The following is a 25,943-nucleotide window of genomic DNA, read 5'->3' on the forward strand; positions in this document are numbered from 1 at the left end:
CCTTCCTCTGCCTCCCAAATGCTGGAATTAAAGAGGTGTACTACCACCGCCCAGGTTCCTTTATTTGTTTATTTTGTTTTTTCGAAACAAGGTTTCTCTCTGTGTAACAGTCCTGGCACTCACTCTGTAGACCAAGCTGACCTGGAACTCACAGAGATCCGCCTGCCTCTGCCTCCTGATTGCTGGGATTAAAGGCACGCACCACTGCCCGGCCTATTTATTTATTTTTTAAAGGCAGAGTCTGGCCTTGAAGTACTGAACCTCTTGCCTCAACCTCCCAGGGCTAGGGTTGTAGGAGTATGCTACCATATGATTTTAAGAAAATTAGAATTAGAATTGTAGATGCTGCCTCTAATGGATGATATGGAATTAACCATTAGTGAATGGTGTTGATATACCTTCAAGCCTAATCAAGTGAAAAAAATTGTTTTGTTGGTAGGGAAGGAGGTGGTGAGGGAAAGATTGGGATATTCAGGTGAGTAGGATTCCTACAGCTGAATAGTGAACTAAGCAAGGGCTGGTAAGTTTCCACAGCTGCGGAACTTCTGCATTAGTCTCTAAAAATATTCTGGAATTTTAAAAGGAAAGTGCTGAGCCTCTAGGGAAGGGTTCTAGCTAGGTTGTGTGTTCGTTGGAGGATGTGCTTTTTAAATACCATGTGAGTGTCAATATGTTACTTTTGGGTAAACTTTGTTTAAACTTGCTTGAGTAAAAAAAGATAAGGGCTGAGCATGATGTGGAGTGGTGGCATTTCCCTTTAATTCCAGCTCTCCAGGGCTAAGAGGCAGGCAGGTATCTGGGATTCAAAACGAGCCTGGTTCTTGGTCACTCTGTCTTAACTCCCCTCACCCACCCCCAAAAAAGACGTTACTATTGAAGGTACTCATCTGAGTGTGTTGAAGCGGTTCCCTTGTAGTCCCAGCTAGTCTCAAACTCCAGATCCTTCTATCATATTCCGCATAGCATTTGTTTTGAGTAGCCTTTTACTTATTTCCCTTTGTTTTTGAAACAGGGTCTTGTACAGCCCAGGCTACCCTCCAGTTGCTGGTGTAGTCAAAGGTGACCTTGAGGTCTACCTGGCTACTGTCATTTTCTTTTTTCTTTTTTTTTTTTTTTAACATTCAAACCTCGATATGAATAGACGACTATACTATATACCTTTCACGTGATTATTCTTAAACATTTTGCATTTGGACAGGTGACTTAGCTAATCTTAGCACTCACAGCTGAGGCAGGACTGCTTGAAGTTCAAGGCTAACCTGGGCTGCTAAGTATAGTGGGTACACCGACACCGTGTCTGCAAAACCAAAAAGAAATTGCACAGCTTTGGGTCAATATTGAAATCTGAAAAGTTAAAAAAAAAAAAAAAAAAGTAGAATGAGGAAAAGGATCGAATGTGTTACAACAAATCTTACTCTGGTGGTAGAATTCTTCAAGCTTTTATTAGACCGTCAGGGTTGTTTGGTAGAAGAGGGGTGAACTTCATTACCTTTCCCTACCCCACCCCAGAGTAGAGTGTTGATAGGGTACTGTTGCTGATTGTTGCAGGAGTCACCTTGCATGCATTCTGTGCATTCTTTGACACTTGGGAGAGGTGTTCAATCTTGGTAAGAGTGTGTTGTGATTGACTGCCTTATGTGCTTGTTTGTTTTCATAGCATTTAAATCAAGCGGTATTGAAATGGATTGGGTTATGAAACATAATGGTCCAAATGACGCTAGTGATGGGACAGTGCGACTTCGAGGACTGCCATTTGGTTGCAGCAAAGAGGAGATAGTTCAGTTCTTTCAAGGTACCTCTAGTACTAGTAAAAGTTTAGTAGTAGTTTAATTATATGTTTTTTATTAGATGGTTTTTCATTTATAAAGCCCATTTGATTTTGCAACTTAATTTTGTGATAATCTGGGTTATATAATAAAATGGGAAATGTGCTCCAGTTAATATTTAATAGAGAATGTGTAGGCTATGTAAACGTTGATTGATGTATAGTATAGTTAACTGAGAATAACTGTGATGACATGGGCTATGAGTTAGCATTGGGAGCACAGTTAAATGATTTGTAGCTTTTTCATGTAGTGGGTTTTTAGAAGTATAATTTTAAAACACTAGTCGCAGAAAATATTTAATCCAGTGATATTTGAAAAATATTCCATTTGTATTATGGGGTGATGGGAAATTAAGCGTTTTGTTTTGTTTTGTTTAGACTTGTTTTAAATATTTGATTCAGATGGGAATGTTTCAGCCTTTAACACTGTTCCCCTTGATGGGGTATTTGTCCTTGGGTTAAAGGGTTGGAAATCGTGCCAAATGGGATAACATTGACGATGGACTACCAGGGGAGAAGCACAGGGGAGGCCTTCGTGCAGTTTGCTTCAAAGGAGATAGCAGAAAATGCTCTGGGGAAACACAAGGAAAGAATAGGGCACAGGTGGGGATGGAGAGTTTGGGATGGTGTTCAATTTTTATTTTTGGGGGTTGTGGGTCACTATTGCTTAAATGGGGGGGTAACCATAACATTTTTCTGGGGTAGTTTTAAAGAATTGATAATTACCTATATTTAACATGGAAACTACAGATTTGGGTGGGGAATTAATGCTAATAGTTTAAATTAAAATTAGATTGTTTCCATTTCTTTGTAGGATGTTGTTAAATTTGTTTTTGTATAATCACTTGTTTTTCTTACATACCTATCTTGTACTAAAGGAAACAAACTAAAAATATATTCATAATTCAGTGTTTTCAAATGACTCATTTGTCTCTGTAAAACTTAAATATCTAATTATTTAAGTTTGTAGGTGTAAAAATGTTACCTTATGGTTTATTTAGACAATTTAAATTGGGTTATGTACCTAGATATAGACAAACTTATTGCATTTTGCCCAGTATCTAATTTACTTTCTAATACATCTGTGCTGAAGCTTGTACTTTAACCCTTTTTACATAGGTATATTGAGATCTTCAGGAGTAGCAGGAGTGAAATCAAAGGATTTTATGATCCACCAAGAAGACTGCTGGGACAGCGACCGGGACCATATGATAGACCAATAGGAGGAAGAGGGGGTTATTATGGAGCTGGGCGTGGAAGTATGTATGACAGAATGCGACGAGGAGGTGATGGATATGATGGTGGTATGTGTATCTAATGAACAAAGGTTCTGTTGTCATTTTCTTGATGTTCCTGACACTTTGTCAAGAAATACAGAAATGGCAGTAATTTCAGTACCTACAAGGTTTTAAAACCTGTTCATGAAATTATGGGATTTCCACTGTGGAACTTGATTGATGCACATATTAACACCTAGAAAACTTAATGTAGAAATAAAAATAAAGATAACTGGCATGTTTCTTCTTGGTATAACAATGAAATTTGGTTTTCATGTTGTGTTTGAATTTATCCTGTGGATGTTTGCATTCCCATCAAGGGTTAACTGCTTTTCTCATATGCAATAAGCTGAAAACATTAATGAAGAAGCTAAGACTGTTGACCACAAACGATTCTGTAAACTAGCTTACAAAATAAGTTGCTCAGAATGGTATTTCTTTTTCCTTACATTTGCACAGGCTATGGAGGTTTTGATGACTATGGTGGCTATAATAATTATGGCTATGGAAATGATGGCTTTGATGACAGGATGAGAGATGGAAGAGGTAAACTAAGAAAATTGTCGTGCTGTTTTCTTTGTAAGGGTCCGGTAGTAATTAGGCAACTTTGATGGGTTAATGGAGACTTGTGTCACTGCACTGCCGTGTTGATTGATATGTGTATACTTACATGAATACACCATGGTTTATAATCCAGGCATGGGAGGACATGGCTATGGTGGAGCTGGTGATGCGAGTTCAGGGTTCCATGGTGGTCATTTTGTGCACATGAGAGGGCTGCCTTTTCGTGCGACTGAAAATGATATTGCTAATGTAAGTGGTATATCGGAGGTGTTTTTTATTTATTCTGGGCGGGGAGGTCTCATTGTAGCCCAAACTGGACTAGAATTTAGAAGTCCTAACTTGACTTGGAGCATGTTGGAAATACAGGCAGCCACCATGCCTTATCTCTTTTATTAAGATTCAGACTAAGCTTGTCAGTGAGATTATTTACCTAATGTGCACATAGGTTTTGTGCCCATTATGTGCTGACGACTTACCTGACATTTTTAAACAGTTTTAAAAAATGCATAAAAAAAGCTCAGTTAAGAATAGAGTCAATCAGGTAGGAATTTGCCTTTAGTAGGAGGGTCTGAAACAACCCCAAACTTCATTTAAAATTTAGTATTGCCTTACTTCAAAAGCAGTAAGTACTTTGCATTTTAAAAAAGCACTCCTTCCCTATGTGAGCCAAGTTGACCACCTCTGTAGCAAAGGATGACTTAACCTACCTCCACAATGCTAGAGCCTTTATAGACCCTCAGTAGTTTATTTTAGTGGATTAGGGAGAAAATTAAGGGATGTGCTAGTTTTAAATAACTGGAATTTAAAAGTGATTAACTTTTATTTAGTTCTTCTCACCACTCAATCCAATCCGAGTTCATATTGACATTGGAGCCGATGGCAGAGCAACAGGAGAGGCAGATGTAGAGTTTGTGACCCATGAAGATGCAGTGGCTGCCATGTCTAAAGATAAAAACAACATGCGTAAGTGGTGTCTTTGGCATGCTTCTGTTTTATAGGTGTGTGCAGTTTATAAAATCATTACTTGTTAAAATGTCTTTGGTAGATCCTAGGTCTTAAAATCATTTCACCTATTAATGTCTAGGCTTTAATGGCTGCCTATATAGTCCTGTATCTAGTCCTATATTTACGGATAAGCCTGCTTTAAATACTAGCTGATTGACCTTTAATTAGTACATTTGATGGAACATCCCTTTCTCTCCTATTCTTACCTTTTTCCACTCTTCTTTTTTAAAGAACATCGATATATTGAACTCTTCTTGAATTCCACTCCCGGAGGTGGCTCTGGAATGGGAGGTTCCGGAATGGGAGGCTATGGCAGAGATGGAATGGGTATGTATAGTTTTGTATTTGAGATGGGGGCGTCTTGCTCTGTAGCCCAGGCTGGCCTGAAACTCATAATCCTCCTGCCTTGGTGCTTCAGCATATCCCTCTCACACCTGGGTTCATAAACTTTGGAATAGGCAGTGTTGGCTACTTTGGAAACCATCCTCTGTTACTTTTTTTAATGTGCAGATAATCAAGGAGCCTATGGCTCTGTCGGGAGAATGGGAATGGGGAACAACTACAGTGGAGGATACGGCACTCCTGATGGATTGGGAGGTTACGGTAAGTCTGTTTGTATTGTGGCAATGTCTTTCACTTAAAATATAACTATTGTAATGTGCATGGACGTCTGATGGTGGTTCTTAATGTCTTCTTAAGGTCGTGGTGGTGGAGGCAGTGGAGGTTACTATGGGCAAGGTGGATGGCGTGGGATGTACTGAAAACACCACCAACGTACAAGTCCTAACAACAGCATCTGTCTACTAGACTTTCTTACAGATTGAATTTCTTTTGTATTTCAAGAACTTTATAATGACTGAAGGAATGTGTTTTCAAGATATTATTTGGTAAAGCAACAGATTGTGATGGGAAAAATCTGTTTTCTGTAGGTTTTATTTGTTGCATACTTTGACTTAAAATAAATTTTTATATTGAAACCACTGATGTTGCTACTTTTTATATATAAGTACTCTTAAAGATGTGCTGCCTTCCTAAGATTTGGGATGATGTATTTTACTGTTAGCTCTAAGTAGCATAGTGCAATGTGAGAGGCTAAGACTGCAAGTCTTAAGCAGACATCTAGGATAGAGCTTGAGTAGTTAGCTAACTTTCTCTCCTGGACATACTGTAAATAAAAAGCCTAAGGATGCATTCAGGTGGCTTCAGGAATGTAAGTTCAGGTAATTCTGTATTTTCACTCTTATTTATCAAGCATAGCTCTGAATAATTTAAGGGGTATCTGGAATCTAAATAGTTCCAATTGTGTTATGAATTATAAACCCAGAGGTTGGGAGTATTAGTTGAAATTACAGCCCTAGATTTAAAAATCCTCGTAGCACTTGACCAAGATACCAAAAAAAAATGTTCCCAAAATTTGAGTTTGTTGGAGTAGCTAAGAGTTGTCGATGGTGGTAGAAGAAGTCGGTGTAAATGTGCAGGTATTTACTGTGATGGGTGTGTTCTTACGTGTGCTTTTAGTTTCTCACCCAAGAAGACAGGGGCTTTCAACTGTCTAAGTGACTATACTTAGGAAAGTGTAAAACAGTGCTGCATCTGATACTGGCTTTGAGTATGTAAGTTCTGTGTAGCAAGGAAACGGTGCTTTCTGATCTTACCACTTCATTCAATGTGGCTTTTCCCCAAATTGGCTAATGGATCAAATTGAAACCTGTCAATGTGAACTCCATTATTGAACTTGTTACTTGTTTTTGCTAGCAATGTTATTCATGTAATAAATGTTAACATGGGAGACAAAGGAACGTTGTCTGTCCTAGAATGCTTTGTGTCAGTTATTGGTTATAATACACATTGCTAGAAAGTGTGGTGCCACAGGCCTTTAATCCCAGCCCTCGGGAGGTAGGGACAAGTACCACGGATGCCAAATTGAGATTTCTGAGAAAGTGACTGTAAAAGGAGTGCCACAGCTTGTTACTTGGAGCCTAGAGTCCTGAAACAGTGAATTTCTGTCTTTGGTTTGGGACAGGGTTTCACCTAGAGCCTATACACTAATGAGCTAGTCTGCATGCCTGGCACAGGGGTCAAAAGCACTTCAAGGGTTACCTTCTTAAATCTCAAAGGAGGTGGCTGCAGAGATGATTCAGTGGTTAAGAGCACTTGCTGCTCATTCAGAGGACCTGAGTTTGGTTCCCAGCACCCACATCAGGCAGATCACAACTCACTGTAGCTCCAGTGAATCCAGTACCTTTTTCTGGCCTCCTAGGCCACCTGCACACATGTGGCATACACTCACACAGACACACATAGACAGATAAAAATTTAAAGCAATAAAAGTCATTGTTAGTTTCTCAAAACTTTGTTTTATAAAAGTCACATTTATTTTAAAAACATACAGATTTGAATTACAATTCCTTGGCACCATGATCGTATCTTTGTGGGAGTGCTGGCTAGGGGTAGTAAGTAAGGGAATGACAGCAGCTTGGGAATGGTTTGTAATGAATGGGGTATCCTAAACTGAGATTGTGTGATTTTGTTTGGTGGTAGTGCTGTGGATTGAGAACCCAGGGCTTTACCATCCACAGTAAACAAACATTTTACCACTGAGCTATTGCCTCATCCTAGACAGTGGGGATCAAGTTAATACTGCCCCAGAAAAGGCCCATGTTTGTGACAGAAAGCACATAATAAAATATTTGGAGTTTTTTCATTTATGCTCACTTTCAACAGTCATAAAAATGTTATTAGTCTATCCCCCATCGATACAAAATGCTTCAAGAATATAATTTTTATTTTTTTAGTTTCTGAGCCAGGTTTTCACTGTTTCATATATCTGGATGAATCAGGGTGGCCTTGAACTTGTGGCCTTCCTGCCTTCTGCCTTAACCATCTTAATTCTGTTTTAAGGCCATTTCTGTCAGTACTCAACAAATGACATCTGTGGCGGGGAGGAGGGAGTGTAGCTCAGGTGGTAGAACACCTGGCCAACCTGCACAAAGCCAGGGGTTCCATCCCCAGCACCACATAGAACAGCACACAGTTGTAATCTCAGCAGCTGGGAGGTATGGAGGTCAGAGAATCAATTCAAGGTCATCTGCTACACACCAAGTTAGAGGCCAACTTAGGTTACATGAGTCCCTGTTTCCAAAATGGGACGCCTCAAAATCTGACAGATCTAATTTAAGTTGACCCCAGAAGCTGGGGAAAATACTGATTTTGTCATTTTGGCAATTTATAAAATTTACTGAAATATAACAGATGAAAAGATCCTGAAGAATTAGGATCAGGAAAGTGCCCAGTCACTAAACTGTCTTTAGGAATGTCTATAATCTCTATGGAGAGCTTATAGATTTAAAAGTGCAAGACCAGAAATTAATATATTTAAGATCCTGAATGGTCATGGTTTAAGTAACTTAATGTTTTTTTCTGCTGGAAAAAAAGAAACTATCTGCCTAAGACCATAGCATAAAGGTACTTGATACATAGGGTGAAATTCTACTGTGGATAGGTGTAAACACTGGAATGTAATGCTAGAAGTTTCCTAAGAGAATTGGGGGCAGGGGGACTTAATTATGTCATTGCATAGGCAGAGTTTTAAATGCTCTTTTTTGTTATTGTTTCGGTATTTTGAGACAGGGTTTCTCTCTGTAGTTTTAGTGCCTGTCCTAGAGCTTGCTCTGTAGACCAGGCTGGCCTCAAACTCACAGAGATCTGCCTGGCTCTGCCTCCAGAGTGCTGGGATTAAAAATGTGCACCACTATCGACTGGCTAAATGCTCTTATTTTTAATGCTTAGAATCTTTAAAAGCCTGTGGGGTCTTTGGGGTCCAACCCTTTACAAAAAGTAGCATCTGTGACGAGGATGGTGGTTATATATAACATTCCTTAAAGAGTAGAAGGGAAAGCTGGTCCTTTAATCCACTATATGAAAGGTATAGGCAAGCAAAAAAAAAAGGTATGGGAAAAAACTATTGGCCTTTTCCATTGTAGACGAAGGGAAAAGAACAAATAAATACAATTAAGTTAGAACCTTACCAGACAATGAAGACTATACAGGCCTCGTGTGGAGGCACACACCTATGACCCCAGCACTTCAAAGCTGAGGCAAGGAAGTCCATGAGTTCATGGTCAAAAATGGACAACTTTTGTTTCAACTTTGTTTCAAAAAAGGATGTTCAATTGGCATATCACAAAATGAGTGCATTTCCAGTCTTCCTCTGAGAATTGTGAAGCTTTAAAGTGCATTAAGAGAATTACAGGCGGGGGCTGGAGAGATGGCTCAGAGGTTAAGAGCACTGACTGCTCTTCCAGAGGTCCTGAGTTCAATTCCCAGCAACCACATGGTGGCTCACCACCATCTGTAATGAGATCTGGTGCCCTCTTCTGGCCTGCAGTCATACATGCTGTATACAAAACAAATAAATAAATCTTTAAAAAAAAAAAAAAAAGAGAATTACAGGCACCATCGGTGCCAACTTGACAGTTCAGAAACAAACAAGCTGTGGCCTTGTTCTCAAGAAGGCTTCTAGAAGATAAGGCAAATGTGCATTATTAGCTCTGCTATCTGGCCTTTCCTTAAGGGTTACATGACTGTTCCAAGTAGTGACAAAACATGCTATCTTAAAATCTGAGTAAGTGCAGAAACGGAATACTAACTATACAACTTAGAATCCTGGGTGTTAGCTGGAGGAGAGGCACAGTGCTGACTGGACACTCGGTCCTCACACTCACGGCAGGTGCTTCTGTGCAGGAAGATAGTTTTAGTGTCACGGCACATTAGAGGAGCATCTCTGAATGAGTATTGCATGACAGGAATCACAGACTCGCACTGGCTTTGGTGAAGAAGGCAAAGGCAGCTCGTTGTCAGAGCAGGCATTACAGAAAATTTCCCCGCAGTTTCTACAGTGGTGCTATTAAATGGAAAAATTGGGAAGGGAAAAAAAAAAAAAGTTAGAAGCCATTTTTGTTGCCAAAATGTTTGGACTCCCTTTCACCCCTCTTACCTTTCTTTTGGAGAGTGAAAATTCCTTCTCACAAAGCTTACAGTGTGTTGCCTCTTTGTCTTTCAGCCAGACCAGTCCCTAATAGGAAAAGATGAATGTTCCTGTTCAAATCAGTTACACTTGCACTTAGCTTAAAAGCACGAAACAGAAAAGGCAGAATTCCTACGATTTATCATTTTTCAGGGAGCCACTTCCGTTCAAAATCAAGGAACTCAAGAAAGAAGGTACCAGGCTCAGGCAATAGCTCTCAGAGAAAGGTCAGAGGAACTTAGAAATGTCAGGACAGAGGGGCCAAGGCCAGATGTGGGCAGGGGGCCAGACTTCCAAGACAGAGTAATGAGCCACCTAACTTCTTCAGGGGATATTTGATAGAGGTGCTGTGTTGTCGTCATCAAAGAATGATGTTAAATGAAGTGACAGGCAGTTGACATCAGGAGAAATAATAGGGTGTGGTAACAACTGCCTTTAATCCCGGCACTCAAGAGTCAAGAGGATTCCTGAGTTTGAGGCCAGCCAGGGTTACAGTGAGATCCTGTCTAGGAAAAAAGCTCTGAGGACACTTAAGGAAAAGATGTCCCACCACATCCATAGCAAGGTGAGAAAACACACTACAGCATGGCTCGGTAGTACAGGGTTCGCCTGGCATGTGCTGCCCCTTCAGGTCCATTGCCAGTACTACAAAAAGGGAGGCCATAGGAATTGCACATTGTTTTGAACACAGCTAGATGCCAGAGGGAAAAGCTGCAAGAACTGGAAGCAGCTCCCTTTTGGAGCAGGAGCTAAGGTGGGTTAAAGGCAAGAGAGCAAACATTTTTGTTATTTGAAATCTTTTTAGAATGGGGGCTGGGGCAATGGCTCAGTCATTAAGGGTGCTGTTGTTCTTCCAGAGGACCCAAGTTCAATTCCCAGCATCCACGTGGCTCACAATCTTCTCTAACCCCAGTTCTGAGAGATCCAACACAGTCTCTCCCTCTCTCTTTTTTTTTTTTAAACTGGTTCAGAGTGCTGGCTGGCATTATATAACCTAGGCTCCAGGACTTTTTGAATAACTATTTTCATGTAACACTTGGATTAAAAAATTAAAGGGTAATTTGGAATAGAAAATCATCACAGACACTGAAATGCTGACTTGATAATGCCATGTCATAGGAGGATTCTTTCAGACACACCCAAAGTAACACACATCTAGCCTTGTCAAAGCAACTTGTATGCATCAACAGTCTATTCTAGAAGGGTAAATTGAGAGTCATCAAGGGTATGTCATCTAAAGTAGCACTATGATGTTATTTTTCATCCAGATCATTAATACATCCTTTAGCGGGCACTAAGTAATCTATTTCCACCTTTTAAAATATTTCAGTAAGAACAGAAAATGGTAATCTTCATCCCAGTCCCCTGGAGGCAGAGGAAGGCAGAGCTCTGTGAGTTCGAGGCCAGTCTGGTCTACAGAGCAAGTTCCAGGACAGCCAGGGCTGTTAACACGGAGAAACCCTGTCTCAAAAAAGCAAAAGAAAAATGAAGAAAGAATAGCACCACACACACTCCCATTCAGTGCTGCCACCTCTGTACTGTGGGATTTGTATGCATCTTTCTGGTGCTGGGACCAGACCAAGCCCGTCTCCAAACAGTTGAGCTTTCCTGACTTGAGCCTTCAGTGGTACTGACAAACCTTTTTACTCACCTGTAATGCTTGGTTGGCTTCTTTTATGTCGTCTATTTTAAGTTTGGATCTAAAAACATTACAAAGAGGTCCAAATTTTAGAATGTATGTAAATACAGAACACCTGATATTTCATTGGAAAGGTGTTGATTTTTTTCATTGCATATCATTTTAGATTGTAACAATCTCCGGCTAAGGGGATATTTTGTATTTTCCTATTTTTCTTCTAAAAACAAAAATCAGTGAGACTTCCACAACTTGATTTTGTTTTTTGTTGAGATAGTCTCACAATCTACAACTAGATTTCTCAAAAACTTCACTGTGTGAGAGAAAGGGTCTCTGGAAGTGCATGCACAGAGCCTCTGGTTAGATCCCGGTGCCATATAACCTGGGTGTGATGGCAGAAATCTGTAATCCCAGCACTTGGGAAGTTACACAGCAGAAGATCAAAGTTCAAGGTCAAACTATAGTTGAACTTGAAACATGTTTTAATTTTCTCACCGGAGAAATGGTTTATTACATTTGAAGTGGCTGGCCATAGTGGCATACAGTACTTGGCAGACTGAGTCACTTGAGCCCAGGAATTCACCACCAGCCTAGACAATAGAGCAGTATTCTTTCTCAGAATGAGGAGGGGAAAGAACACAATCCTAAAATAAAACTGAAATGATGGTATTCTCACATCTCCCCTCTCCTTCCATTTCTCTCTTTAAAATATATGAATGTGTTGCTTGCATGTATGTTTGTGTACCATGTGCATGCCTGATGCCCAAAGTTCAGAAAGGCGTCAGATCCCCAGCAACTGGAGTTAGGTGGTTGTGTGGGTGCTGGGAATTTAACCTAGGTCTTCTGCAAGAGCAACAAGTATGCTTAGCCACTGAGCCATCTCTCCAGCTCCTATTTCTTTGTTTTTTAAAGGCATGATCTCAAGGCTGGCCCCTCTGTATGTAGCTGAGGATGACCTTGAATTCCTGATCTTCCAAGTGCTGAGATTACAGCCACTTTCCTAGTTCTTATAGAATCCCAATAACATTTTACTACAAGATCACATTGTGTCATGGTGAGATTTGACCCCTAAAGGCATGGAAACTACCTCTAATTCACACAAAACTGGCTCTGTCTCAAAATAGTCTGATAGCTCTGGACATTTTCAAAATTCAACTCATGTTCTGACAAAATTAAGCTTCTGGATTCTTTTATCACTGAAGAATTAAACAATAGTCTTTGCCTTCACCTGCTGGAACCCTTTAGAACCAAGGTCTACTAAAATGCACAGAACTACTCAATCCCTTTAAGGAATCTAGTCTTTTTAGTGTCCCCACACTTGAGCCTCTCTGCACAGCTGCTCTGGTACACTCATGTCTTCCATGAATCTGTGGACTTGTAGCTGAAGGAAGAAGAGAGGAATTACTCGCAGAGTTTGCTGCCAAGTTCTTGCAGAGCCTGTTCTTGTTCATGGTATATTTTTTTCAACTGCTGATTTTCATCCTGGAGGTTAAGAAACTCCTTCAATAAAAAACAGAAACATAACTTTAAAAAACCAAGAAACTCCATATTGCATATATATCATTAATTAGGAAGGTATAAATATCTTTGAGCTTTGTTCTCGGGAGGCTGAGGCATGACCTTGTCCTGATCCTGCTTCCATTTCCAAGTGTTGGGATTACAGGAATATTCCGTCATGCTTTAATGAGGAATTCTCAAATCCCCCCTTCCCCTCAATTTCGCTCTTTTTAAAAAAGATGTGTGTGAATGTATGTATGTATGTGTATGTATATGTGCATGCCTGATACCCAGAGGTCAGAAGAGGGCATCGGATCCCCTGTAACTGGAGTTTAGAGATGGTTGTGAGCCACCATGTGAATGCTGGGATTGTAGCCTCGGCCTCCTGATCCTCCTGCCTCAGCCTACTCAGGGCTGCAATAACAGGTGCACACCACACCCAACTTAATCTTTTTATAAGAAACAATGTATCCGAAGCCTTTTCCTAGCTGTTTATATATCAACTATTACCCACACAACCTCTTTATTCATAGTCCTAAGATGACTAAGTGCATCCTGTTTTCTCATATACATGTAAATTGTGTAAAGTATCTTGTTTTAAAAGGTGTGTGTGTCTGTATGCAGTTGTATGTGGAGGTTGGAAGACAACCCTGGTTGTACTTAGGACTGCCTACCACCTCCCTTGAGATAGGCAGGGTCTTTCAGTGACCTGGAGCTCATGAATTAGGTTAGACTGGCCGGCCAGTGAGTCCCAGGGATGCCTCCAGAGCTGGGAATACAAGTCCTCCAAGCACTTTACTGATAGCCCCCAAATCCTTTACATAAGCTCACAGGCTGGGAACAGGGGCTCAGGCCTTAATCCCAGCACTCTAGAGACTGAGACAGAATTGCCATGGGTTCAAGGCCAGCTTTTGCTACATACCAAGAGTTCATGGACAGTCTGGGCTATCTCCAACAACAGAGTTAACATTTGTCAAGATATAAAATTAAAGTTTTACCACTATTTACTTTTTTGAGACTAATGATTTGTTGGGTCTCATTTCTAAGATGAGCTAGGACATCTTTCTCCTTTTGAAGATCTTCTTGCAGAGTCTGCCTCCATTCCTTCTCAATCTTCAAATCCGTTTCCAGCTGCAGCCTTGAATGGCAAACAGAGAAGCACAGTGTGCAGTTGGTCATTTTGAGATAGGGTCTCGTGTAGCCTTTAAAGACTAGCCTTTAAAACCAAATGCTCCTGCCTCCACCTCCTAAGTGCCAGGGTTACAACTGTCTTCTACCATGCCTGGCCCTCTTATTTTTACTGATTTCTTTAAAGGCTTATTTTTTAATTATAGGTGTTGAGCCACCTGGTATGGGTGCTAAAGCCCCTCTGCAAGACAAGTACATGCTCTTAGCCACCGAGCCATCTCTCCAGTCTCTTTTGTTTTATTTATTTTCTCATATATCTCAGGCTAGCCACAAAATTGCTATGTAGCCAAAAGTGACCTTTAATTTCTGATCCCTCTGCCTTCACCTATATAACCAATGTGGGCTATGGAGCAAGATCCTGTTTCAAAAAAAGGTTCAAGATAGCTTGTCAAATATTCTATTTTAAAAATAAAATTAGGGGGCTGGAGAGATAGCTGAGCAGTTCAGAGCACTGGCTGTTCTTCCAGAGGACTGGGGTTCAACTCCTAGCATCCACATGGCAGCTCACTACTGTCTATAACTCCAAGATCTGAACCCTCACACACACAGACTCAACATGCAGACAAAACATCAATGCACATAAAATAAAAATAAATTATTAAAAATAAAATTAGGTCAGGCATGGTGGCACACATCTTTCATTCTAGCACTTGGGAGGCAAAGGCAGTCGATCTGAGTTCAAGGACAGCCAGAGCTATATTTTTTGAGACACTGTCTTAGTGGGTAAAGCCTTTCGCTGCCAAGCTGACAACCTGAATTTGATCCTACAGTCCTGCATGGTGAGAAGAAAACCCCCACAAGTTGGCCTCTGACCTCCACATACATACTCTGGTACATGCACGCTAACAGACTAAATAAGTAAATGTAATTTCAATTTTACAATAAAACTTAAACCACACCGGGCGGTGGTAGCGCACGCCTTTAATCCCAGGACTCGGGAGGCAGAGGCAGGCGGATCTCTGTGAGTTCGAGGCCAACCTGGTCTACAGAGTGAGATCCAGGACAGGCACCAAAGCTACATAGAGAAACCCTGTCTCAAAAAGAAAAAAAAAACCAAAAACCTTAAACCACATATTGCCTATATATTTATATGTACAAAGAAAAGTCTTGTTTTGTCCTTATTTTGTGGTGCTGAGGACTGAATGTAGGGTGCTTTATGCAAACTAAACAGCACATATTCCACCAATGAGTCACACTGAAGCCCAGAACAGTTACAGAGTTTAATAGTTATTCTAGAACATGGAGGGCCCCTGGAGGGGCTTCAGTCCTTATTCTACAAGCACCACTAATGTTCCTCCCAGGAACCATGCACTATTTTTGTTATTAAAAGAAAGCGGGCTGGAGAGATGCCTCAGCAATAAAGAGACACACAAGTGGAAATAAAAATGAAAAAAATTAAATCTTAGAAAGAAAGCAGGAGCTGAGGATGTAGCTCATTGGATAGAGTACTCGTGTAGCATAAACAAACCCTGGGTGTTGATCTAGCATCACATAAGCAAGGTGTGGTGGTACTTACCTTTAGTTCTAGTACTCAGAGGTGGAAGCAGGAAGAAGAGAGGGTCAAAGTCACCCTTGCTTATGTAGGGAGTTTTGTAGGCCAGCCTGGGATACATGAGACATTATCTCCAAAAATAAATAGATAAAATAATAGGAGTAACAATTACATTTTCAGAATGTGGTTTTAGGGCTTGAACCCAGGGTCTCAACAATGCTAGCAAAGTACTCTCCCACTGAACTACATCCCTACCCCAACTTTTACATTTATTTGTTTAGTGTAAGGAGCTGGGACATGTGCAGGACTACCATGTGGGTCCTGGAGGTTGAGCTGAGGCTTGGTGGTAACTGCCTTTACTTACTGGGCCATCACAGACGTCCCACACACACCTTCTTTACGTGGCTCTACTGGCTGGCAGAGACCATGTCAGTACAAGAATTTGATTCCAAGATGAAGAGGAAACACTCACAGCTGCTGCTCCTTCTGTGAGATCTGTCTCTGCAGACTGTCGGATCTGCTCAGACACTCTTGGGCATATTTCTCATCCTCGACCTCAGCTTCCATCTGTGCCTTCTCTGCTTGCTGCAATCTGGTGTAAGTCAAATCAACTTTGGGTAAAACTGAGGCTAGAACTAGGGTGTAAAAGGGTGAAGAAGACAAATAAAAGAAAAATGGGGAAATAGAAACATTTCTAAATGAAAACAAAGTCTGGGGAGAACTCACAAACTCAAACGTGAAAGAGCCACACAATGTCTAGAAATTGTTTTGTGATTTCTTCAGTACAAGATATAATATGCCCAGAAAACTATCTTGAAATTTGCTTTATTTCTTGTTCATAATTAATGCAAAGCAATACAGTTTTGACCGTTGGAGGATAATGATTCCAATCTCAAATATGGCTAGGTATGTTATTGCCTTTTTACAAAACCCTGAGTAGCACACGGTCCCTAGTAAGTGCAGGACACACCTGCTGCATGGGATGCTAAGGTGTGTGTGCCAGGAATCAAGTGCACTACAAGGCTAAGAGCAACAGTTCTCGGTAGGAGCGTCTTCCTAGCAGAGCTCTATGCAGTTGCTCCATTATGCAAAGCTGTATATGTATGTGTGTGTGTATATATATAAAGATTCAAAAAGATTTAATGCTTGTTGGCATCATTCCCTATGGATTTTTTTTTAGATTTTTATTTTACATTTATGAATGTTTTACTTGCATGTATGTCTGTACACCGCATACATGCCTGGTGTCCACTGAGGTCAGAAGAGGGTGTCAGGTCCCTTGGAACTGGAGTTATAGACAGTTGTGAGCCACATCATATAGGTGTTGGGAATTGAACCCAGGTCCTCTATAAGAACATGAGCTCTTAACTGCTGTGACATCTCTCCAGTCCCCTATTTTTTATTCTTTACTTTGAATATTAAAGATTTGTTTAAAATGTTTGTGGTCATTTTTTCCCTTTTTTATTTCTTAAGTCACTCTCCCTAGGCTTAGCTCCACTCCTTGCCTCCCTTGGACATCAAGATTTCTGAGGTTTATAAGAAAATATTTCCAGGATTCAGTGGACATTAACTCTTCACAAGAAGTCACAAGACAAATCTTGCACCTTCCCATCTGCCTCAAAAAAACCCTAAGTAAGGCAATACACATTGCGAGTATAAAAGCCTCCAAGGAGAGGAGAGCAAGTAAGTTCCCTCTAGGTTTACATTGAAATGAAGGGGTTAAGGCGGTAGGGGAGGGCTCAGCTTTCTTCTCTAAGGTAACAGGAAGTAAAGTAAGTGAGGTAGGCCTTGAAGTTGTGCTGTCACAAAAGAGGGCTGGGGAGGGGGGGCAGAAAACTGAGGTGCTGAAGCCCACGTCAGCGGCCAACCTGGTTCAGAAACTGCTTTGAAAACTTAACTTTAAAAATCAGTAAGGAACCGTTAGGCAGAGTGTGCAAGTTGTGTGTGTGTGTGTGTGTGTGTGTGATTATCTGTGCCAACACAGCCTGAAACCAAAGGTTTCTAGTTTCCATCAAAAAGTTGCTAAAAAGAGAAAACCATTTGAAAATCTTGCCCTCCAAGCAGTCGAAGCACAAGGCTGAGGAGAGCATCTGGGGAGCCCAGTGCCCATGCTGTGTCTCAGAGCAGCCATGAAGGGCTCCTACAGCCCTGTACAACAGGAGAGAGCATACATTCTTTTCCATTTAACACATGGGAAGAGGATGAGCTCTGTCTGCGCTCTGAGTGGGTTTCAGAAGGAGATGTCTTTGACCAGCTTGTACTGGTCCTGGGGGTCACTGCCAGCACTTTTCACCAATGACACTGCAATTGTCCTAGTCTGAGTTAACAAATCATTGTCACTTCATAATGGAATGGACAGAAATTAAAGACAAGAAACGGTAATAAAGATGTCCAAAATGTAAAAATGGGGATAAAGAAAACAACAAAAAGAAAGAAGAAAAAAAGAAGAAAGAGGATGTCAATAAAAGAATATTTGTGTCAGTAAAGCATCAATAGTTATGTTTTTCCTAAGTAGATCCAAAGAAAGCAATGGTAGACATGTTGACTCCACATGACAGGGCAATGGATACATTACATTTTCCAACAGTAAAATGAAATGCCAGGATCGAAGAGCTCCATTGACAGAAAACCCTGGCCTGGGGTAGGCTGAGGGTCATAGCTCAGAGCAACTACACTGTTTACTCATGCTGTTTTCAGATAGGAGGTGGCCAATGGTGAAGAATGGGACAGTCCCACAGAGCCTGGCCATTTCTTTTTTCCAGGTCTTTGTTTAGTTTTATGTCACAGATATTGTGCCTTTAAAGTATCTCCAAGAGAGCAACTTTAAATGAACCATCACCCTAATAAAGCAACTTGATTCCACGCAACAACCAAAAAAAGCACAAAATCTGGCTCAGCTTAGACACAGGGCCTAGGTGAGGTCTCCTGACAGCCTTCTATGGCAGATGTCAGAGGTGAAGAAGGGAATGGGGAAGGAGGAGAACTCAGGAGTATCATACCTTTGCTCCAGCTGCCTCATGGCTGTGGTGATTTTATTGGTCTTTTCTTCTAGTCGGGCAATTATTTCATTTTTTTCTTTCAAGCTGTCTTCAGAGCCCTATTTATAAAAACACAACATTTATGGTGGTTTTGATTTTGAAACTCAAACATTAGGCCAAGTATGGTGGTATATGCCTGGAATCCTAGCACTCAGAGGTAGGTAGGATTATGGGTTCAATGTCAGCCTCACTACACAGGGCCACCAAGGCCAGCCTGGGCAGCCAGTCCTCAAAAATAACCAAACAGTAAGAATAAGATACAGGATGCACCAGAGAAGGGCTCAGTGAGAAGACAGACTTACCTGGCCAGCGGATTCCACTCAAGCCCACATGGTAGGAGAGCCTACTCCTGAAAGTGTTCTCTGACTTCCATATATGAGCCAAGGCACACACACATTCAATAATAGCAATGCTTTTTGAAAATACAACAACAAGGGCTGGAGAGATGGCTCAGTGGTAAAGAGCACTGACGGCTCTTCCAAAGGTCCTGAGTTCAATTCCCAGCAACCACATGGTGGCTCACAACCATCTGTAATGAGATCTGGTGCCCTCTTCTGGCCTGCAGGCATACATGCTGTATAAATAATAAATAAATAAATCTTTAAAAAAAATACAACAAAAAAACCCCAACTTGATCATACTTCCATGTTATTGAAAGATAACAGGAGGCAAGCAGTGGTGGCACACACCTTTAATTCCAGCACTTTTGGGAGGCAGAGGCAGGGGATCTTTGTGAGTTCGAGGCCACCCTGACTTACAGAGTGAGTTCCAGGACAGCCAGGGCAACACAGCGAAACCCTGTCTTGAAAAACAAACAACAAAAACAAAAACATTTGAGAGGTATGAGAGATCACTTAGTGGGTAAAGGTGTTTGCTGCCAATATGGACAACCTAAGTTGGACCCTTAGGATCCACACAATGAAAGAAGATAACCCACTCCACAAGTTTTATTACAATAAATGTAATAAAAGATTACTGAGGGCCAGACACAGTGGCACAGGCCTTTAATCCTGGCACTCCAGAAGCAAAAACAGGCAGTTCACTGTGAGTTCATGGCCAGCATGGCCTACAAAGTGAGTTCCAGACTAGCCAGGGCTACACAGTGAGATCCCGTCTCAAACAAAAACAAAATATTGAAATTAGAGCCTGGGGAGATGGCTCTGTTTTAAGAGCACTTGTTGCTTTGGCAGAGGGCTTCAGCTTGGTTTCAACGTGGTGGCTTACAACCATCTGCAACTCGAGTTCCAGAGGATTCCATGCCCTCTTTGGACCTCCAAGGGCACAAGGTTTGTATGTGATACACATTCATATATGCAAGCAAAACATTCTTAAAATATTTCTCAAAAATGCTGAAATTGAAAAGCCAATTGGAGGAGGAGAAAGGAAAACAGATTGAGACTGGAGATACAGCTCGAAGGTGGGTAGGATGCATCGCTATCATGATGAGTCAACAAAGACTCATTAGGGTCATTTTCTGTGAATTTGTAGATGAAATCATGTACAAGTTAGTTTTTGCCTACAGTAACAATTGCAAGTAAGCCAAGTCTTATGTTAGAAAAAAAAAAACAGGGCCAGTGAGATGGCTCAGCTGGTACAGGCACTTGCCACCACATCTGATGGTTTGAGTTTATCTCCAAAAACCTCAGGGTGAAGGAGAGAACTGGCTCCCACAAACTCGTCTGACCTTCGCATCTGCACCTTGGCATGAGTGCCTGCTTATAATCGAGCAGGACTGCAAACTGTCGAGGTGAGACCCTGTGTTGTGATTCGAATGAGAACATGACCTTCCACAGGTTCAGTGTTTGAACGTTTGGTCCCAATGGGGGTACCAATTCAGGAGGTTGTGGAATCTTTTTGTTTTTCAAGACAGGGCTTCTTTGTGTAGCCTTGGCTGTTCTAGAACTGGTTCTGTAGACCAAGCTGGCCTTGAACTGGCAGAGATTTGCCTGCCTCTGCCTCCTGAATTCTAGGGTTAAAGGCGTGTGCCACCATTCTCTGGCTGAGGTTGTGGAAACTTTAGAGGTTGGGCCTCACTGGAAGAAATGAGTCACTGGGATGGGCCTTGAGGTGTACAGCCTTGCTACCCTTCCCGTCCTGTCTGTGAGCAAGCAGCTTCAGTAGGTAGGGTTGCAAGCTACTCCCACCACTGCCTGCCCCAGCATAACTGACTGTCCCTCAAACTGTAAACCAAAATTAATCCTTCCTTAAATTACCTCAATCAGGAAAGCACCCTGTCCCAACAATGAGAAGACAAACACACCATCCCAAAAGAAAAAAGATCCAGGAATGGTGGTGCACACTTTTAATTCCAGCACTTGGGAGGCAGAGGCAGGTGGATCTCTGTGAGTCTGAAGCCAGCCTGGTCTACATAGTGAGTTCCAGGATGGCCAGGATTACACAGAGAAACCCTGTCTCAGAAAAAGAAAGAAAAGACAAAGGGGCTGGAGAGACGGCACAGAGGTTAAGAGCACCGACTGCTCTTCCAAAGGTCCCGAGTTCAATTCCCAGCAACCCCATGGTGGCTCACAACCATCTGTAATGAGATCTGGCGCCCTCTTCTGTGTACTAAATAAACAAACAAATAAATGAAAAGAAAAGACAAAGAATGAAACCGGGGTGGAAATCAATGGCCCGGTGGTAGAGCATTTGTCCAGCACGCAGGAAGCCTGGGCCTTGACTCCTAGCAATACCAAGAATGGAAGAGCACTCTGTACCTGCAGCTTTTGGTACATCTCGATGTTGATTGCTTTGACCTCTTCCAGCTGTTGCCGAAGGCCTATGAGAGTGTCTTGTTTCTCATGAATATCCTTCTCCAGCAACTTCATAGCAAGCTCAATCTCATGCTTCATGCCAACTTGTACTGACAGCTCATTCTCCACATCCTGAAATTTCACAATGTCTTTCGTGAACAGGTTATCAAAATCAGATGTGCAACCATTAACAATACTGCAAACAATGTCCCACTCATCTGCTCCTCTTAAATCTATCATTGAACAATCAACCTGCCTGGTGTGGTTCACATGTGTAGTCCTAGCACTGAAGTGAATGAGACAGGAGGACTGTTTTGAGTTCAAGGCCAGCCTGGGCTACACAGTGAGATTCTACTTCAAAGGATGGTCTGGGCATGCTGGTATATACCTTTGATCCCAGGACTCCTCGGGAGGCAGAGGTAGGAGGATCTCTGAGTTTGAAGCCAGGCTGGTCCACACAGAGTTCCAGGCTAGCCAGAGTTACATAGTGAGATCTTGTTTGTCCCATTGTGCTTTCTGTGGCTGTGATAAACCACAAAACCAAAGCAACCTGGGAGGGAAGGGTTTATTTGGCTTACAGGGTACAGTCCACCACAAGTGAAGACAGGAACCCGGAGGCAGAGACCACAGGGCAGTGGTTCTCAACTTGTGGGTCACGACCACCAAGAGACCATCAGAAAACACAGATATTTACACTATGATTCCTAACAGTTATGAAGGAGCAACGAAAATAATTTTATGGTTGTGGGGGTCACAACATGAGGAACTGTCTTGAAGAGTTGCAGCATTAGCAAGGTTGAGAACCACTGCCATAGAGAAATGCTGCTTACTGGCTTGCTCCCTATGGCTTGTTCAGACTACTTCCTTACTTTTACAGCCCAGGGTTAGCTGCCTGAAATGGCACTGCCCGCACTGGGCTGGACCCTCACATATCAATCATTAATCAAAAAAATGTCCCACAGACTTGTTTACATGTCAATCCGATGGAGGTATTTTTTCAGTTGAGATTCTCTTCCCACATGTCAAGTTAACAAAAACTAAGCAGCACACTGCTGTGGAACAATCTTTTTGCACATTGAGTATTTGTTACTCTCATTGGTTTAATAAAGGGCTAAATTGACCAATAGCTAGACAGGGAGAGGTTAGGTGGGACTTGCAGACAAAAAAAAGAGAGTGTGGGCAGAGGTTAAGAGCACTGCCTGTTCTTCCAGAGGTCCTGAGTTCAATTCCCAGCAACCACATGGTGGCTCACAACCATCTGTAATGAGATCTGGCGCCCTCTTCTGGCCTGCAGACAAACATGCAGACAGAACACTGTATGCATGATAAATAAAATAAATCTTTAAAAAAAAAAAAGCGTGGGGGTGAGGTCGCCAGCCAGATGTTTAGGAAGCAGGAGATGAACATGCCCTGCTGAAAAAAGGTACTGCAATGTGGTAGAGTGTAAATAAGAGATATGGGTTAATTAAAGTTGTAAGAACTAATTAGTAACAAGCCTAAGCTATTGGCCGAGCATTTGTAATTAATAATAAGTTTCTGTGTGGTTATTTGGGAGCTAGCTGGTGGGACAGAAAAGTCCACCTACAGCACAAAAAAAAAATCTAAGACGTTTGCTGAGGTTAAAGACAAACAGGAAGAGTGCACCAAAAGGCAGGCAAGTGTCCTCTTCTTGGCCAGGGCAGTGACTAAGTATCTGCATTATGACTCATTAAGATACATGTGTGCATTTTTGTGCATGTTCCACTATCTGAAAGCTAACATTTTCAATATGAAGTTGCTAATATTTACATAGTTCACTATGTCCTCTTACATATTGTTTCTGTGTTGGTGGTCTGCATTCACACAACAACCACAGACTGGAAGGCTTTAAAAAGACTAAGAGATGTGTTTTTAAAGCTTAAAAAAATTTAAGAACAACTGGGCCTGCAACATGGCTCCATGGGCATCACAATTAGCATTAGATACGGCTTAGAATCGTGTGTGGGTGTGTCTGTGGGGGGATGTCTTGATAACTGTTGTAGAAGGTCCCACTGTGGGCAGTACAGTTCTTGAAGCTGTATAAAGCTAGCCCAGCATGAGCCTGAGTGAGCAGGCAAGCTTCAGGCTCCTGCCTTCTGGGCCTGCCCTGGCTTCTCCAATAAAGGACTGTATGAACCCTATCTTCCCCGCGTGGACTTTCAGTGCTTTATCACAGCAACAGAGAGGACTAGAACAGTGGATAAAGGTGTTTGCCACCGGGCCTGATGACCTGTGGTAGAAGAACCATTTGGTAGGAAAGCTGACTCTGGAAAGTTACCCTCTGACCTCCACACATGTGCCATGACGTGTGTGCACACATACAAAATAAATGCAAAAAAAAAAAAAAAAGTCAGTGTATTAAGGCTGTCAGGTCCTGTTCTATGTCCCAGAAGCTAAGGCTGGAACATCTGAACGGTGCTGCGTGAGAGTAAGTTACCCCCACGATTTTGCTGGTGTAACTGCAAGGTAAACTACCTGTCGGAGCTGTGACTCGTCTCGAAGCTGCCTTCTCGCATCATTATACATTTCGTCTAGACCTTGCCGGGAATGCTTGTATGTCTGAAGCTCAGTTTCCACATCCACTTTGGTAACCTAGGATTAAGAGGTCACATCGTCACACCATGCTGTCATCACACACACCTAGCCTACAGGACTCAGGACCCCAGTCAGCTCTGCGGTCACTGCTCACCTCCAGATGCTGCCGCGTTCTCATTAAGATCAACTCGTTTTCACTACGTAACTGATGGTTTTCTTCTTGGAGCTTAATGATATTATTCTTCGCTATTGCTAACTGCAAAGGGTGAAGCACAAACAAAAAGCCATTCTGAGCATCTTTCTGTAGACATGCTATACGGGTTAGGTCTGTGGCTACAAACCAAAGGAGACCAAACACTAACACCAGTAAGATGAGACTCCCACATTACAGGGGCGCCATCATTACAGGGGAGCGTACATCATAAAAAATGTACGCTGGGCTGGAGAGACGGCTCAGCAATCAACAAACAGTGATTCCTGGTCTTGCAGAGGACCTGAGTCCAGGCCCCAGCACCCACATGGCATGCCACCCACAACCATCTGTAACTCCTGTTCCCAGGGATCCAACACCCTCACACAGATATACATACAGGCAAAACACCAGTGCACATAAAATATAAGTTGTTAAAACAAGCACACTGCTGTGGGATGTTCTGTATGGCAAATGTGTTGCTAATTAGTCAATAAATAAAACACTGATTGGCCATTGGCTAGGCAGGAAGTGTAGGCGGGACAAGGAGGAGAATAAAGCTGGGAAGTGGAAGGCTGAGTGAGAGAGACACGGCCAGCCGCCATGATGAGAAACAGCATGTGAAGATGCCGGTAAGCCACGAGCCATGTGGCAAGGTATAGATTAATGGAAATGGATTAATTTAAGCTGTAAGAACAGTTAGCAAGAAGCCTGCCACGGCCATACAGTTTGTAAGCAATATAAGTCTCTGTGTTTATTTGGTTGGGTCTGAGCGGCTGTGGGACTGGCAGGTGAGAGAGATTTGTCCTGACTGTGGGCCAGGCAGGAAAACTCAAGCTACAGCACACTGTAGAGACTTGTGGAAAAAGGGTTGTGTTGTTTGAAACGGTGTTAAATGTTCATGGCGACTCAACAGGACACCCACCCAGTGGATGTGACAGGTGACGGGGTTCCAGGAACTGTGGCCACTCACACAGATAACTCTCAGCATCAGAGCTCCACACCAGTACCCAGGTGGCTTGACTCTGAGGCCCAGAATGAAAAGAAGCCTGGGCAAGTAGAGTAGAGGCCATCAGGTCATACAACTCTGAACACTTTGGGGAAAGAGCTCGAACCTCATTGTGTATGGAAAGCCAAGAATAGAGAGACAGGGTCGTGAGCAGCTCCAGAATGGTCCCAAGTGGGAGTCCAGCCAGCAATATACAGATGGCATTTTTTTTAAAGATTTATTTATTTATGTATACAGTGTTCTATCTGCATGCATGCCTGCACGCCAGAAGAGGGCACCAGATCTCATTACAGATGGTTGTGAGCCACCATGTGGTTGCTGGGAATTGAACTCAGGACCTCTGGAAGAACAGGCAATGCTCTTAACCTCTGAGCCATCTCTCCAGTCCCCCAGATGGCATTCTTAATTGTTCTTTCGGATTTTTTGTGAGACAGAGTCTCATGTAGGCCAGGCTTGCCCAAATTCATTATGTAGCTGAGGCTTGGCTTGAACTCCCTACCCTGCCTCCCATGTGCTGGGATCACAGGTGTACACCACACCATGTTTGGCCTCACAGATGCATTCTTTTCTTGGGGCGGGGGGGGGGGGTTCGAAACAGGGTTTCTCTGTGTAGCCTTGGTTATCCTGGAATTCACTCTGTAGACTGGGCTGGCCTTGAACTCAGATCCCCCTGCTTCTGCCTCCTGAGTGCTGGGATTAAGGCATGTGCCACCATGCCTGGCTACCAGTGCATTCTTATTTGTTAAGTATTCAATTTATCACGACTCCCTGGTTTGGAAAGAAATCAGAACAATTCTAAAAGAAGAATTTTAATTATCATGGAAAAATAGGGTCACAGTGCTAATAACAGGCTTCTAGCATACATCAGAAAATAGGTTTGATAAACTTAAGAA

The 25,943-nt window shown here is 42.2% G+C and overlaps 2 protein-coding genes across 6 annotated transcripts in view; one reads left to right on the top strand and one right to left on the bottom strand.

Moving 5' to 3' along the window:
• Hnrnph3 (heterogeneous nuclear ribonucleoprotein H3) overlaps nucleotides 1-5,651 on the top strand; it is a 9,891-nt gene extending 4,240 nt beyond the window's left edge. For 2 of the 4 annotated variants that reach the window (XM_059244140.1, XM_059244141.1), the window contains exons 2-10: nucleotides 1,658-1,792; nucleotides 2,290-2,428; nucleotides 2,945-3,129; nucleotides 3,562-3,648; nucleotides 3,800-3,915; nucleotides 4,494-4,629; nucleotides 4,903-4,998; nucleotides 5,182-5,274; nucleotides 5,371-5,651. In XM_059244140.1, coding sequence (XP_059100123.1) covers nucleotides 1,681-1,792; nucleotides 2,290-2,428; nucleotides 2,945-3,129; nucleotides 3,562-3,648; nucleotides 3,800-3,915; nucleotides 4,494-4,629; nucleotides 4,903-4,998; nucleotides 5,182-5,274; nucleotides 5,371-5,432 — 1,026 coding nt within the window. In that variant the 5' untranslated portion in view covers nucleotides 1,658-1,680 and the 3' untranslated portion in view covers nucleotides 5,433-5,651. Of the gene's footprint in view, nucleotides 1-1,657; nucleotides 1,793-2,289; nucleotides 2,429-2,944; nucleotides 3,130-3,561; nucleotides 3,649-3,799; nucleotides 3,916-4,493; nucleotides 4,630-4,902; nucleotides 4,999-5,181; nucleotides 5,275-5,370 lie in introns of those variants that run through there. The other 2 variants (XM_059244142.1, XM_059244143.1) reach the window with 2 other exon arrangements.
• A 3,465-nt stretch (nucleotides 5,652-9,116) lies between these two features.
• The window catches only part of Rufy2 (RUN and FYVE domain containing 2), a 33,382-nt gene continuing 16,555 nt past the window's right edge, over nucleotides 9,117-25,943 (bottom strand). Inside the window, exons 9-18 of one of the 2 annotated variants that reach the window (XM_059282056.1) lie at nucleotides 24,006-24,107; nucleotides 23,792-23,908; nucleotides 21,263-21,430; nucleotides 18,510-18,607; nucleotides 15,983-16,102; nucleotides 13,839-13,968; nucleotides 12,739-12,833; nucleotides 11,349-11,397; nucleotides 9,668-9,745; nucleotides 9,117-9,574 (exon numbers count right to left, since the gene is read on the bottom strand). In XM_059282056.1, coding sequence (XP_059138039.1) covers nucleotides 9,431-9,574; nucleotides 9,668-9,745; nucleotides 11,349-11,397; nucleotides 12,739-12,833; nucleotides 13,839-13,968; nucleotides 15,983-16,102; nucleotides 18,510-18,607; nucleotides 21,263-21,430; nucleotides 23,792-23,908; nucleotides 24,006-24,107 — 1,101 coding nt within the window. In that variant the 3' untranslated portion in view covers nucleotides 9,117-9,430. Of the gene's footprint in view, nucleotides 9,575-9,667; nucleotides 9,746-11,348; nucleotides 11,398-12,738; nucleotides 12,834-13,838; nucleotides 13,969-15,982; nucleotides 16,146-18,509; nucleotides 18,608-21,262; nucleotides 21,431-23,791; nucleotides 23,909-24,005; nucleotides 24,108-25,943 lie in introns of those variants that run through there. The other variant, XM_059282058.1, reaches the window with a different exon arrangement.

Source organism: Peromyscus eremicus, chromosome 16_21, assembly GCF_949786415.1.
Source record: "Peromyscus eremicus chromosome 16_21, PerEre_H2_v1, whole genome shotgun sequence".
Taxonomy (NCBI): domain Eukaryota; kingdom Metazoa; phylum Chordata; class Mammalia; order Rodentia; family Cricetidae; genus Peromyscus; species Peromyscus eremicus.